Below are 15,576 nucleotides of genomic sequence, written 5' to 3'. Positions count from 1 at the left end.
GAGTAGCTGCATCTAGACAAAGACAGTTTTCTCCAACTTCTCTGTAGGCAAGGCTTAGTTTTGAAGGAAATAAATTTCACCAGGAGCAGGATAAAGAAATCAAGTGTGAATGCTAGATTTTAAAAAACTAAGAGGCACTAACAGAGACAGAAGTAGTTAGGGCGGGAGGGGAACAAAGGGACATGCTTTTGTAGCAAAGGAATCCTATTAATGTGTGGGAGCAGTTGTGGAAAATGGACACTGGCTGGAAAAGGAAGAAATATCATGGTTTGGAAGAAAAGCCTTGTGTTAGGCTATGTCTACACTGCAGAGAAGAGTCGGAAAAAGACACATAAATTGTGAACCGCAATTTGCGTATCTTTTTCCATTTTTTTTCGGAAAGAGGCTTTTTTCGAAATTTGGCCCATCTACACGGGGTCAAATTTTAGAAAAAGCTCCTCTTTTGGAACATCCTTTATTCCTCTCACCAAGAGGAATACAGGGATGTCGAAAGAACACATCCGCTTTTTCGGAAACTGTTCCGAAATAGTTGACGCGTTCCTTCGACGTGGCAGTTTAGACATAGCCTGAGTGGGGAATCCTAGACACCTAAGGGTATGTCCACACTGCAGGTAAAAAGCTAGGACTGGCCTGTGCCTCCTGACTTAGTCTCTTGCTCTGGTGCTGTTTAATTGCAGCATAGACTTTCGGGCTCAGTCTGGGAGCCTGAGCTCTGAGACCCTCCCAGCTCACAGGATCCTAAAGCCCAAGCTCTATCCCAAGCCCAGTACACCCTGCAATTAAACAGGCCCAGAGCCTCACTCTACAAGACCATATTGTGGGGCCCAGGCTAGCTGAGTGTGTCTAATTGCATTGTAGATATAGCTAACACAAGTCTAGCATGACTGGAGCCAAATGCAGTGATCTGGTGAATACCAAGCAGGGAGAGATGTAAAACTAAGACCCTGGGAACTTAAGGACCTTGTGATCATTAGCAATTCCACAGCCCTTGCAAGAAAAAGTTAATTAGGCTGTAATTACACATACTGGAATTAAGCCAGGACACCATGGATACCTTATTCACTTTGCAACATCAATCAACTAGAGTTGTCTTTAACATTTCCTAACTTACACTATTCTGAATTTTAGTGATATCCACTATGGCTCGTGGAGAGCTAGTGAGACTAAAACTTTAGGACTGGGCAATTTTTTCTATAGTATGCTTTAAGAACCTTAAGGATGAAAAATGATTTGTAAATGCAAACAATTGCCAGGAACTGTACAGAGATCATTTTCTGCAGTTTATATGAATTGATATAATTTCTAGGTTGAGTATGTATTGTGAGGCAAATAGTGCTCATTAGAACTTGTATCTAGATACTGTGGTCATGAATGCTACTGAAAAAAAACCCCCATGAGCAAATGAGTGCTTAGATGTTAAAGGTTTAGTATTCTGTACCCTTGCCTTCAGAGTTGTGATGCAAAGGAATGATTCCACTATTAATTTAAGATGAAGGAGCTTAGTAAGCAGCGTAAAGTGATTTTTTTCTAATTCCTTCTCAAGATGCAGATTTTATAATCTTATTTTTTTAATCCCTGAAATCTAAAGCAAGTAAATCACAGTTTTTGTATTCTTGGAGTGAAAAAAAATCTGTGGTTTTAAAAAAATAACAGCCTTCTTTCTTCTCTACCTATTGATAATATTTCACTATCAATCAAATGTATAGGACTCTGACTATATAAATCTGACCTTTTGTCCAAAGATTACAAAAATATCACACATGCCCAAAGAAAGATGCAATTGTGTCACTTAATGGAGGAGCACGCCAAGAAAAATTTTCAAATGGTACACCCTGGCTTGTGACTGCTCCTCTCTTGGCTGGCTCCCCAGTGTAGCTCCTAGAGGCTGTCACTGAGCAAGTCCTGCAGCCAGAGCAGAAGGGATGTCAGATTTGTGGTGATGTGGGCCAGGGCCCTGTGAACAGGGGATCTCTGTTGCAAGAAGTGGGCCAATAGCCATGGTGAGCAAAAGCAGTGCAGATTTGCTCCTGCACCAGATCACAAGGCCAAAATGGAGCAGATAGTGCTATGGGTAGCAAGTGGCCAAACTGCTCCCTCAGTTTTGGCCCTGCAGCCCTTTCTACCATGGGGCCAAACTGAGCAGGCAGTGCAGTAGCTAGCATTGCTCCTTCTCACCACTGCCATTAGGAGACTTCAATGCTGCTGACTTGACAGCCCCTGCAATGGTATGTACTGTGCATAACATACATAGGGCTGCAGGCACTGTTTACTAAACGTAACAGTAATTAACAGCATGGCTGTTTTCTTTCACCAATATATTTAGAATCTAGGTCTTCTGATGTTATTTTTGAAATTGTCACATCCACCAAGCACCTTAAACTATTAATAATTTGTCTGTTTTCAACACTAACATTAAAGTATGTCTTGCTGAAAGAAACCGAGGTTTATATTCACAGTCTCCAAAATCACAAGTGAAATGAGAAAAGGGGCCCACAGCAATAAACAGGCTCATGCCTTCCTCCTCTCACAGCTGTTAGAAAGTTGCACATCATATAGATGATAGTTGTGTAGTTAAAATACTGGGCTAGCACTCAAGAGAGTGATTTCATCTTGGACAAACCAGTCAGGGAGCCAAATTCAGGTACCTTAATATACACTACATAGCACCAACTCTATGAGTGGTCCCATTGAAATCAAATGGATGAATGATGAATAAGGAACTGTATTAAGTGGGTAAAATCCAGGTCATGCTAACTTCAATGGGACAGGATTTTGCTCCCAAGAGGTGTGTCTAAACTACATGGCTCCGTCGACGGAGCCACGTAAAGTAGTTTACTTGACATAGTCAATGAAGCGAGGATTTAAATAATCCCTGCTTCATTAACATAAAAATGTCTGCTGCGCTGTGCTGACAATCAGCTGATCCGGCACAGTGCGGCAGTCTAGACGCGGATCGGTCGACAAGGGAAGACTTTGTCAACCGCTCCTGTAAGCCTTGTGGAAGCCCCGCACTCCTTGTCGACAGAGCCATGTAGTCTAGACACACCTGAAGAGTACAAATATCAGAGCCTGGCCTGACCTCTCTCTGCTTTAGATTCTTGTCTGTAAAGAGACAGGGGAGGCCTGATAATTTCCCTGCCTCACAGGGATGATGTGAAGGTAAATTCATTAACATTTGTGAGGCACTGAGATACTGTGGTAAAGGGGCCTCTGTAAGTATACAGATTAATTAACGTTTTACAGCAATTAGGAGTCAAATATAGAAAACATTGGCAGAAGTTGTAATTGTTTGTTGCAAGGTTGTTTTTAAAAAGTGTTACAGTAGCTTACAGTTAAACAACAAAACATCACATAATCAATAAAAAATGCACCACAGACACTGTATCACTAAGAAAGCCAGTAACTTTACTGATTTGTCTGCAAAATACAAATTATACCTTATTTCCAGCAGGAGAAACTTGTGAAATTTTCCCATTTTTGTTCACTACAGACAGCTGAATTAAGTCCCTTGAGATACACAGATGTGGTTTAACTTAGTTATAACATCTTGTCATCTAGTGGCGACAAAGTCCAGCTTATGCCGCTTTGAGCCTCTAATTTAATACTTGTTGCAAATGCTTGTATGCCACCCATTTACAAGCTACTTTTTAATTACCATTGTTTAATGGGAACAAATTCCCAGAAAAAGAAGAAGCAGGGAAAGAAAAAAAAAAAAAAAAAGGATACAACAAACCATCTGAAGCAATCCAAGTATAATGCGTAAGGTAACTCGGGGTTTACATGATTTACTCCACAGAGGACACAGGTACTGCATTTTTTATTTATCATTGAACTGACCTCTTTGAATCAAACTGAGGTATGGATCAGTCTGAGGTATGAGCAGGGAAGGGAAAATGCAACACCTGATTATAAAAGTAATCAGATAGAGAATTTTGAGCTGAAGGTGTGGCTCAAAGCTTGGATTGCTCCACATCTTTGGTTAAAATATATTAACAAAAGCCTTTTAATTACATCTACAGTCTGAAGAATTCTAATAGATACCAATGTTCAATTAGTCCTTCAAGAGATCTGTAGTGGCAGGAAATTAATGCCATATAAGTGATGACATCACAGCAGATGGCATAAACAGGAACAGATGAAGTATGCCATGTTTAGGCAACAGCCTTTATTGAGGTTTCAAGTGGCTTTTAAAATATTACAAAGCATTTATTTTCTAAGAGAAAGAGAGGAAAAAGAAAACAAAATAGCATTGGTACGTCTCTAGTTAAAAGATGGGTATATAGGGTAATACATACAATACAAAAGGATTGACATTCTTGAGAACAATATATTGAGTTGTTTTATTCTTGCTTTAGCTTTACCTGAAAAAGATTTGAGAACAACAGATTTTTTATATTATTCATTAAAAACCATTAAATTCCACTTTTGGGAAAAATATAAGCCATTTTGTTATAAAACACAATTTTTGAAAAAACACTAAAATGATAAAATCTCTATCGTGAAAGGCAACAATGCATAAAATATACAGATTGTGCAACTGTGCATATCATATCATCGTTGCCAGCCGTTGGGCTAACTGAAACACACCTTTTAAAATAAAGCTTAGTTTGGCTACAACAATACTTGGAGATGTAAAATATGCCACTTAAGGTATTGAACTTGCAATTAAGAATGTTGCCTAAAACATTATCTAGCATGGATTAATGTAAAGTAAATGTTAATACTCTTTTAGGGCTCTGCCCCAAACTCCTTAGATACAAAGGAATCACACAATAAACCCAAATTACCTTTGCAAACACAATACATGGTAAGTTACAGATAAAGGAACAGGTAAAAGTAGACAGTTATAGTTTACAGAAAGTTACTTCACAATCAAAGTTGTGCTTCTTTTTATTAGATCAGTTCACAAATATGTATTCTCCCCCACTATCTTGCCACTATACTTTAGTTGAGCTCAGTAGCAGGAACAAAAGGGACGACTGGCATCCGTTTTCATGTGATTCTATTTGTATTAATATAAAACCATGGTCAGAATTACTAAAAATTGCCACGGCAATACCTTTCATGCTACTTTCTGCGAGTTACTTAAGGTCACATATGTTATATCACGACTGCCCTAGAATCTCAAATTTCCTTTTCCTTGTGTTGCTGAGGCAAATTGTATTAATATGGCTATTCTTCATATTTCAATAGACTGACTCCCTTGCCTTCTGACGAACAATACTGAGAAACCTAAGTTTTTTTAAAATGGCAAGTTACATTTGTAATATATTTGCATATTTTAGATACATTAAAATTTAAAAATGTCAGACTGACAATATGAGAGTAGGTTAATTTTATGGGTTGGAAATTTATTTGAAAAAGTTTTGTGTTTTAAAAAATTAATTATGAGCCCTAGTCTTACTTTTTTGTTATGCACGCATATCTTTTTCTTATCCCACAGATTTGTGCTATGAGACAGGATGGATGCACTAGTAACACGTTATTCTGCCTAGAGAGCATCAAAAATACATAGCAATGCACTAGTATCTGCATGACCAAGTGTGCATTTATAATTTGGTTGCATATAAAGGAAGAGCCCAAGTGACAGTGAACAATGTACACTCTACACCATTTGCTACCACAAAGAGGTAGACTTTATCAAAGAGCAGTGAACAGCAACTGAACGTATTGACAGGGAATAGAGAGTATATTTCCCTTAACGCTGGGCTACTCAACTTTGGAAGCCCTGGGGACCACAATGATACTCACAGCACATGCCAAGGGCTGCAACTTAAGCGTGGTTGCATATACATGTAAATATATATGCATATATATGAAAATAGCTTTTTTCTCACTGACAGGCATGAATAGAAAGATTAAGGCAGGACTACACAACACGCAGGCTCCAGTTACGTCAGTTCTGCTGGTATTAATAAAATGCAATATTTACCCGATTTCCAGCCATATGATATCACTTTTAATGAGCAATGACAGTCCAGGAATTTAACTGCTAAAATGCATATCAGCAGAAGACCATTATATTGACTCATCGTTGTGGAGTGTGTTCCCAGTAAAGGCCATGTTCAAAGGATCCCACCTACAGGCCTCATATTGAGCCCCACGCAAACCCAAACTGCACTGCGGGCTGCAAACAAACGGGTCTTGGGCCTCATGCAGCCCACGGGCTGTATGTTGAGTCACCCTGCCTTAATGTAACCTCTTCATGTTGATACTTAGCTATTGAAGCTATATTCCTTGCAGTGCCAATGCATTTAAGTGGGAGACAAAATTACTCTTGAAAAAAAGAAATATTGCCAGTTTTACAATGGCACCACATTCTTAAAGGGGAATAGCTTAAAAAAAATCCCACCAACAAAACAAATCCACTGAATATAAATGCTGAACTAAAAATCCTGTATTCCACCATTTTCCTGTACTAGTACATGAGGGACAAAGAGAATTAAAATGAATGGAATATTCCTTCTATATAAACTCTTTTGACTAAAGAATAATACATGGTGGAAGAAAATGGTGGATGCCCTATGCAAAACCTATTTATGTGAAATACACAGGAGACATTGTTCAACAACATTCCCTCTGTGTGACAGTGTGACCAATAAGGGCTGCAAGAATGATGATGAAGGGCTGTTGGGTAAGTACTGGTTGTACAAGATAAATCTTCTTTTGTATGCTTCTTTTTTTGACCACCCTAATGTCTCTAAGGTTAAAAAACTCTGTAACTTTTGTTTCTGTGTCAATTCTTCACTTTTGACTCCTTCTCTACTACTTAGGGAACTCTTCACCTGCGTTCATATACCTGGCAGTGTTAAGAGATCCAAATCTAGCAGGCAGAATATCAGGTTCATTTAATTTATGAGAAAAGGCCAAGTTATGCCATTTTGTCATTTAATTGTGGAAAACTACAAGATATGCAGGACATAAGTAATATCTGGGCCCTGAACTTGTTACAATGCACAAAGCAGCATGAAAGAACTAATCAGTATATACAATGGATCTCAGTTCACCCAATGGTTTGTAAATGTTATATTAAAATGATTTAGGTTGTTATATCTTGGGTAAATTCTAACCTTTTACAGATTAGTCTTTTGACTGCTGACTTTGAATCCGTAAAATGTATGCAGAGTGAAAGAAAACCAAAGGAAAATAGTTACTTAAATGTGCAACTGCACATATATAATCCCCCCACTATTAAGATAACAAAAACTTTTGCTATTACCATAATTATTATATATATTAGAAAGCTATACACAAGCATGTTAATTTCACAGATTTTTTAAAAGATTCTTAATATTTTATATAATTAGAAATACACATTTCAAAAACAAAACTTCTGCAAAGAGAAAACAGTTATCTTGGTTAGCAAAGCATGGAGTTCTTCATGGCTTAGGGTAGTGCTTTCTATACAAAAAAAAGTCCTCTGTTTTCTTCAGGACTATTTAAAATATTAGCGAAGCTATCAAGGAAAAAACACATTTTGGCTTGAGGAAACTACAAAAAGCCACAAATGCTTTGCAAACTCTGTCTTACTTTTTAATATGAAAATAAGCAAAATGTAATGTACATATTTTTATATTTTTTATTTAATAAGTGATGCAGACCCAGAATTTTAAAAATTAAATATGTTTAGCCCTCAAACTCAACATTTTTACAAGTATGGTCCTCTTTTACATGTCTTTGATCCTTTTAACTGAGTGCCATACTCCAATGATATGCCTGCATGTTTGTGAGCATTTTAGGTATGGTAGGTGACCCAGTCTCTTTCAAGCATTTATTCATGGCCACCCATTGCTGGGTCTGTCAAAACATCTGTACATTTTCTATATGTTGCATAACAGCTGCTTTCTCTCTCAGTAAAGTCTGCCACTTTCTGGCAAATGTTTCCTTTTGTCTATTTACATGTAAATAACGTTGAACCTGCAACATGACACTATCTATTGTAACATACATTTTGCAAGGGAGCACAACAGTGAAAAGAAGTTAGCCTTAAAATCTATTTTGTACAAGTGTTCTGTTGTACAACTCAAGTGCTAAGCTTATCTCAGCATTTCTGTTTATCCTTATACTGTATCACTGAGGCAATTTAAAAGTACTTTTACAAAACAGAGTACCTGACTTTTTTTCCACACACAGCACATATAATGCATATCGACCCCCCACCCCCATTAAGGTATAGCACACACACACCGCAAGAAAAAAACTAATAGGTAATAATGTTATCATGTTGCCCATCCTTCAGAGAGCCGCATGCGCTTGACAGAGGGGCTTTCCCTTTCGTCCGGCGAAGGTCTGGTGAGTCCAATTGGGGAGTGGAATTCGTTCCGATGATCCTCTCGGTCGCTTCCATCATATGAGCTGCTACAGCTGCTCAAGCTGTCAACAGGAGATCTCCCCGCCTCATGGCGCGTGTGCTGTGGGTATCTCGAGGGTGTGGTGGTACGGTCTCTAGGAGGAGAAACAGGTTCTGACTTGATGTTGAGGCTTTGAGTAGAAGGCAGGGAGAGATTTGTATTCTGAGATAAATGAGTGCTAGTGCAAGCTCTGTAGGAGGAAAGGAAACCCAGTTACAGACTGAGGAGGCATGGAGCCCCCAGCAATGTATAAACACTTGCCCAAAATATCAGTTTAAAGACTCATGGATAACAGTGCATGTCAAGAACATGAGAAATAATCCCTAAGAAATATTGAGACCCAGTGAAAGGTGTGGGAGGCATCACAACAGACATGACCTTCTTGAATGGCTCAATGGTATAGCCTACAAAGAAAGTTTACTTTTTTGGTAAGTTCTGAGATAAATTGGATACTGAGCCTTTGCACTATTGAAACCACTACCATTTTCTTTATAATTGATGAATATTAGAACATAAGAATGACATTTCTGAGTCAGACCAGTGGTCTGTCTAGTTATTCTGTCTTATGGCAGTGACCAGGGCCAGATCTTCAGAGGGAATAAACAGAACAGCGCAATTATTGAGTGATCCATCTGTCATCCAGATTCAGTGTCTGTAAATCAGAAGTTTAGGGACATCCAGAGCATGGGGTTGCATCCCTACTCATCTTGGCTAATCATCATTGGTAGACCCATCTTCCATGAATTTAGCTAATTCTTTAAAAAAAAAACCAATTATACCTGTGGCCTTCACAACATCCTCACAGATTCACTATGCATTGTGTGAAGAAATACTTCTTGAAGTTTGTTTTAAACCTGCTGCTTATTAATTTCATTGAGTGACCCCTCGTTCTTGTAATAGGAATGGATAATTAACACTTTCTTATTCACTTTCTCCATGACAGTCATGATTTTATAGATGTCTGTTATGTTCCTCTTAGTCATTTCTTTTCTAAGATGAACAGTCCCAGTTTTTCAGTCTCTCCTCATATAGAAGCTGTTACATTCACTAATTTTTGGTGCCCTTCTCTGTACTTTTGCCAATTCTAATGTATCTTTTAGAGATGAGTTAACCAGAACTGTATGCAGTATTCAAGATGTAGAAATAAAATGGATTTATATAGTGGCATTATGATATTTTCTGACTTATTATCTGTCTCTTTCTTAAAGGTTCCTATTCTGTTAGCTTTTTTGACTGAAGCTTCATATGCAGTGCATGTTTTCAGAGAACTATCCACAATGACTCCAGGATCTCTTTCTTGAGTGGTAGCAGCTAATTTAAAGCCTGTCATTTTGCATGTATAGTTGCTTTGCAATGTGTGGTTTTTTTGCCTACATCAACATTTAATTTAATCTGCCATTTTGTCCCAGTCACTCAGTTTTGTCTGATCCCTTTGTAACTCTTCACAGTCAGCTTTGGACTTACCTACGCTGAGTTGTTTTGTATCATCTACAAATTTTGCAGCTTCACCATTTATTCTTTTTTTCCCCTAGATCATTTATGAATATGTTGAATAGCACTGGACCTAGAACAGATCCTTGGGGGATCACTATTTACCCCTCTCTCTGTGAACACTGATCATTTATTCCTTTCATTTGTTTCCTCTCTTAACTAGTTGCTGATTCATATCCATATGTCTATGCATGTATGCATTGGGGTTGATGTGAGAAGGAGTTTCTGTTGAGATCAATCAAATTAGTTTAGATGCACAAAAGTATTTTTCACAATGATGAATAGCAATGTACATGATATTGCAAACTATGTAAGATTTTTAACTTCAAAAATGAAGAGTTTAATTTAGTTGAACATTGAAAGGAATTAATATTAAAAAATCATAGAATCATAGAATCATAGAATAATAGGACTGGAAGGGACCTCGAGAGGTCATCGAGTCCAGCCCCCCGCCCTCAAGGCAGGATCAAGCTCCGTCTACACCATCCCTGACAGATGTCTATCTAACCTGTTCTTAAATATCTCCAGAGAAGGAGATTCCACCACCTCCCTTGGCAATTTATTCCAATATTTGACCACCCTGACAGTTAGGAATTTTTTCCTAATGTCCAATCTAAACCTCCCCTGCTGCACTTTAAGCCCATTACTCCTTGTCCTGTCCTCAGAAACCAAGAGGAACAAATTTTCTCCTTCCTCCTTGTGACACCCTTTTAGATATTTGAAAACCGCTATCATGTCCCCCCTTAATCTTCTTTTTTCCAAACTAAACAAGCCCAGTTCATGAAGCCTGGCTTCATAGGTCATGTTCTCCAGACCTTTAATCATTCTTGTCGCTCTTCTCTGTACCCTTTCCAATTTCTCCACATCTTTCTTGAAATGTGGTGCCCAGAACTGGACACAGTACTCCAGCTGAGGCCTAACTAGTGCAGAGTAGAGCGGCAGAATGACTTATCCTAGGCAGATTAGGATTTGATATATTAATCTGTGCTACAGATTTAAGAATTCTAAAGTCAAAATATGATTTGTATTTTTTAGCCAATAAGATACCAAAGACTTTTAGCTGAAATGTAATTGTGGGTGTCAGGGGAATATAATGCTTTGCATGTGGGCACTCCCATTTTATACAAAGAGCACCATAAACACCAACAAAAATGATAGTTCTCACTTTATTACCATTACAAAAAGAAAGAAAGAAAGAAAGAAAGAAAGAAAGAAAGAAAGAAAGAAAGAAAGAAAGAAAGAAAGAAAGAAAGAACACTAAATGCATATTCTAATATTTTTTTGGTGATGTAGTTGTTTGCACAGGTTAGAGGCATTTGTAAGCTGCAATGTGTGGGAGGGAAAGAAAACAGGAAAAAATGTTCATTATTATAAAATAAGGGGGAATGACACCACTTGCCTTTGAAGAATGTTTTGTGCAAAAGCACCACCTACTGGCCAAAACTGAATTTCCTATTTTAATATTTGTGTCTTAAAAATATCTTTCTTAGTGAGTAATTCTTATTATTTTTTGAGGCATGGTTTCAGTTGAGAGCAACCAATCAGGCTGAAATTAGACTCCCGAAACACATAATTTCAAGAGCTTTAATGGTGAGGCAATATTTGTGGGGTATTGTGTTTAGGCCACATCTACTGTAACTCTAGAGAATGATACAACTACTTGAAACAATTCAGCTTCTCCACTGAAATTATATCAAATGCTTTTATCACTAATTGTCACAATGTTTGTGAAAAATAGCCCTGTATTCTCCCCCCAAGCATGTTGCAGGGCTCATTGATGCAAAGGGCTTAAAAAGTGCAGTGAGGTCTTTTTAAGAAGACAATCTGAAGGCAAACTATGTATTTTCCTTTGCATTTTGGAAGTATGTTTTAAATGTGTGGAAAAAACTGCCTGTTCATTTCAGTCTTGGCCATTTCTACTTAGTAAAACATTCTACTTTGGCTGAGAACTTGATGAAAAAATCCAACATAAAATAAAAATATATATTCCTGTGTTTTTTCTTTTTTGTATCAATTTTTCCCCTTAAGAAAGGTTTAAGCTTTTCTTGGGGGAGCAGGCTCGCAGTTTAATAACTACTTTAGACTAAAAGTGGGGGTGGACACAAAAGTTGGCTCGGAATTTAAAATTCCTCAACATAGGAAGTGTTGGGATCTGGAGATACAATTTGGTACTACCTGTGATATAAACCCATGATATGTCTATAGAGTTTACACACTGATTTATATCTCTTTACCTTCATTGTATGATGTTATATGTTACAGTTTCCATTAGTAGCACATTTCTGAAAGAGAGATAGAATGAGTGCAACTCCTGAGAAATACAGCTGATGCTACTGCACGCTAATGTACGTTACTTTTGGTATAGACATTCAGGAACCATTGTGAAAACTTGTCTCTTTAGTCTTCATTAGCCAAAACTTTGTGGGTTATAAGCAGATGTGGTTCATTACAAGTGATAATAGCCCACTATGCATGGATATAGATAGCCAATGTGAGTAAGATTTAGAATTCAAGATGGGAGATTGCAGCTACATGAAGGATGGATCTGATTTCTTCACTGTCAAAGGATATAGGTGCTTTTTACCAAATTCAGCATGAGGTAAATACCTGGTTTTGCCTTTGCATGTTAATGGCACAAATCCCAATGTTTATTTTATAAAAAATGCTTATTTTACCTTCATAAAAATACACTGTATGGACCCAGGCTAATATTATCTTTGTCTTTTGAATAACACAGTAACCTGCTTGAAACATAAAGGGCAAAAGAAAATTATTTAATTTTAAAGAGTTCTATAGAATTACTATCAATTATCAATCAGATAATGCCAGCAAATTGGTTGAAACTATCAACTAGCTGAATTATCAGGCACACAAATAATCATAATATGTTGATGAAGAGTCAATTCAGTTTTGTAAAGGGAAATAATGCTTCACCAACCTACTTGTATTCTTTGAGAGTGGCAGAAAACAAGAGGACAAGGATGAATCAGTCATCACAGTATATTTGGATGTTCAGAAAACCTTTGACAAAGTCCCTCACCAAAGGTTCTTAAACAAAGTAAGCAGTCACTGAATAAGAGGGAAGATCCTCTTGTGGATCAGAAACTGGTTAAAAGATATGATCAGTGATCAGTTTTCAAATGGAGAGAAATAAATAGCAAAGGTCCTCAAGGATTTATATTAGAAACCGTGCTCTTCAACGTATTCATAAATGATCTGGGAAATGGAGTAAACAGTGAGGTGGCAAAGTTCGTAGACAGTGTAAATCTACTCATGGCAGTTAAGTCCAGAGCTGACTGCAAAACTTTACAAAAGGATCTCACAAAATTAGGTGAAAAACATCCCAACTATACACACACAAAATGATAGGGTTTTACTTAGCTGTTATCACTCAAGACAAAGATCTTGAAGTCACTGTTGATAGATCACTGAAAACATCTGCTCAGTGTCCAATGATAGTCAAAAAAAAGCTAGCAAAATGTTAGGACATTTTATGAAAGGGACAAATAATAAGACAGAAAATATAATGCCACTATATAAAGCCATAGTACCCACAGACCTTGACTATTGCATGCAGTTCTGGTCGACCCATTTAATACATATATATTAACACTGTAAAATGTACAGAGAAGGGTAACCAAAAAGAGTAGGGGTATAGAGCTGCTTCTCTATGAGGGGAGATTAAAAAGACTGGGACTGCTGAGTTTAGAAAAGAGACGACTACAGGAGCATATGACAGACTATAAAATCATGACTCCTGTGGAGAAAGTGAAAAAGGAAGTGTTATTCACTCCTTCACATAACACAAGATCCAGAGTCTGCCTAATAAAATTAATATGCAGCAGGTTTAAAACAAACATAAAGAAGTACTTCTTTACTCAACACAGTCAGCCTGTGGAACACTTTGTCAAGGAATGCTATGAAGACCTAAAGTCTAACCAGGTTTGAAAAGAATTAGCTAAGTTTATTGAGGATAGATCCATCAAAGGTTATTAGCCAAGGATTCAAACCCATGCTCTGGGCATCCCTAAACCTCTGACTTCCAGAAGCTGGGACTGGATGACAGGATATGGATCATCTAATAATTGCCCTTTTCTGTTCCGTTATTTCAATTATATATATTGGTCTGACTTAATATGGCAATTCTTATGGTCTTATAGTCCGCTCACAGTGATTCTAATTTAGTAATCTTCATATAATGGACAGAAAACATTTAATTTCATAAGGATAATAAAGGAGAATATACTTAAAAGTTAAACCTCAGTGCACATTGAAATCTGAGTGGCACACAGAGATTATTTGATGTACATGAAGTGGGGCAAATATGATTCCCTTCTTTGGGATGGAAGGTTTTTTAGAAAGTACAGTGAGCCTGGGTTTCCTGTGAGAGGGCTAGGAATGCCAGGATGGAAGGAATCTGTAAAGGGAGCTTTGATCTTATGTATATCAGTGAGGTATATTCTGTATAGGTCACCATCTCTTTTAACTTCCAGTTGGAACTTGAGTCAGGATGGGTTTGGGCATAGGTATTATTGGCGAATGTATGGGTCTTTGCCAACACTGGTTTTCATGGAGAGGGAAAGATAGCTATATGTAGCAAGAGGAGACCATCCCATACAGCACTTTCTTTCCTCTCAGGCCCCACCTCTAGGGCTTTGTGTCTGGTTTTGCTTTCCTCCTTACCGCAGAACATATATATATATATTTGTATGTGTGTGAGTGAAGGTACTTAGAGCTTAGCACTGGATATTGACGAAGACCTTGAGAATGTTATTGTTTTAACTACTAACTAGTTAGTCAATAATCCTGGAGCAAACCTGTGGATCTGAGCCAATGCTTTGTTCAATAAGATTGAGAAAGATTTGGGGATGCTTCTACTGTTATACATACAAACAGTATGTATTGTTTTGTTGTCTCTATAACAAAATTAGTTGGAATAAATATTGTGTTTGAGTATTTAAACCTGCATTTTTATTTATGAAACCTACTCTTTTGACTGTAGCCAACATTCAAAGCAGAAAATGAAATTGATAATTATGGACAAGGCGGAATGTTTATCATGTATGCCATGCCTGTGGCTTGAGAAATTGGCAAATGGATACAGAATCTTTCACTTGTAGGTGAAAGCTCATAGCCACTTCTGGTGAGCAGTGACCAACAACTCATAGCTTTTGCTGATCAACCTAAAACAGGTAGTTCACAGAGAAGAGATGTCAAAAACAGGAGCATTTTTTATTAATAAAAATTTCGAATTTATTTTTAGATCAATTATAGAGCTGGTTAAAAAAAAGGCAAAGGACTGAACAGACATGGGCTCTGTACTACTGTGATGTCCTTAGAAACTGTTCAAGACACTGTTCAGGCACATGGGCACTAGTATTGTTGTCCAGTCAATGACTGGATCAAGATGAACAGCAGTCGTTCTGCACTCATCTTAAGCTGTTCAGACAATGTTGCCAAAACAGCAGCTGTCGGTGGCCAGAGATCCATGGGGGATCACCTGTGACAGAACACCTGTGATAAGCTGTAATACAATCTGTGCTTCTGTGCCATATGGAGTGGAACATGAGCTGCTTTGTACTGCTACTATTGGTGCTGGTAACAGAGTCCCCTGGAGAATTTGCATGTCTCCCTTATTAACTCTGCCCTGTCTGAGACATATCACAGATCTTTCCCAAAGCTTATTTAACAGAACACAGTTCTCCTAGCCTCCTCCAAATAAACACGCTAGTTC

General features: G+C 37.7%; 1 protein-coding gene across 12 annotated transcripts in view; it reads right to left on the bottom strand.

Annotated features, from left to right (window-relative positions):
- Positions 1-3,384: 3,384 nt before the first annotated feature.
- The window catches only part of MEF2C (myocyte enhancer factor 2C), a 168,903-nt gene continuing 156,711 nt past the window's right edge, over positions 3,385-15,576 (bottom strand). For 10 of the 12 annotated variants that reach the window (XM_075932165.2, XM_075932166.2, XM_075932175.2 and 7 more), the window contains one exon: positions 3,385-8,541. In XM_075932165.2, coding sequence (XP_075788280.1) covers positions 8,220-8,541 — 322 coding nt within the window. In that variant the 3' untranslated portion in view covers positions 3,385-8,219. The remainder of the gene's footprint in view (positions 8,542-15,576) is intronic. The other 2 variants (XM_006132367.5, XM_075932173.2) reach the window with 1 other exon arrangement.

The sequence above is a fragment of the Pelodiscus sinensis genome, chromosome 6 (genome assembly GCF_052426305.1).
Source record: "Pelodiscus sinensis isolate ZL-2025 chromosome 6, ASM5242630v1, whole genome shotgun sequence".
Taxonomy (NCBI): domain Eukaryota; kingdom Metazoa; phylum Chordata; order Testudines; family Trionychidae; genus Pelodiscus; species Pelodiscus sinensis.
The sequence above is the reverse complement of the archived record's forward strand: the minus strand, read 5'-3'. Positions and strand labels throughout refer to the sequence as shown.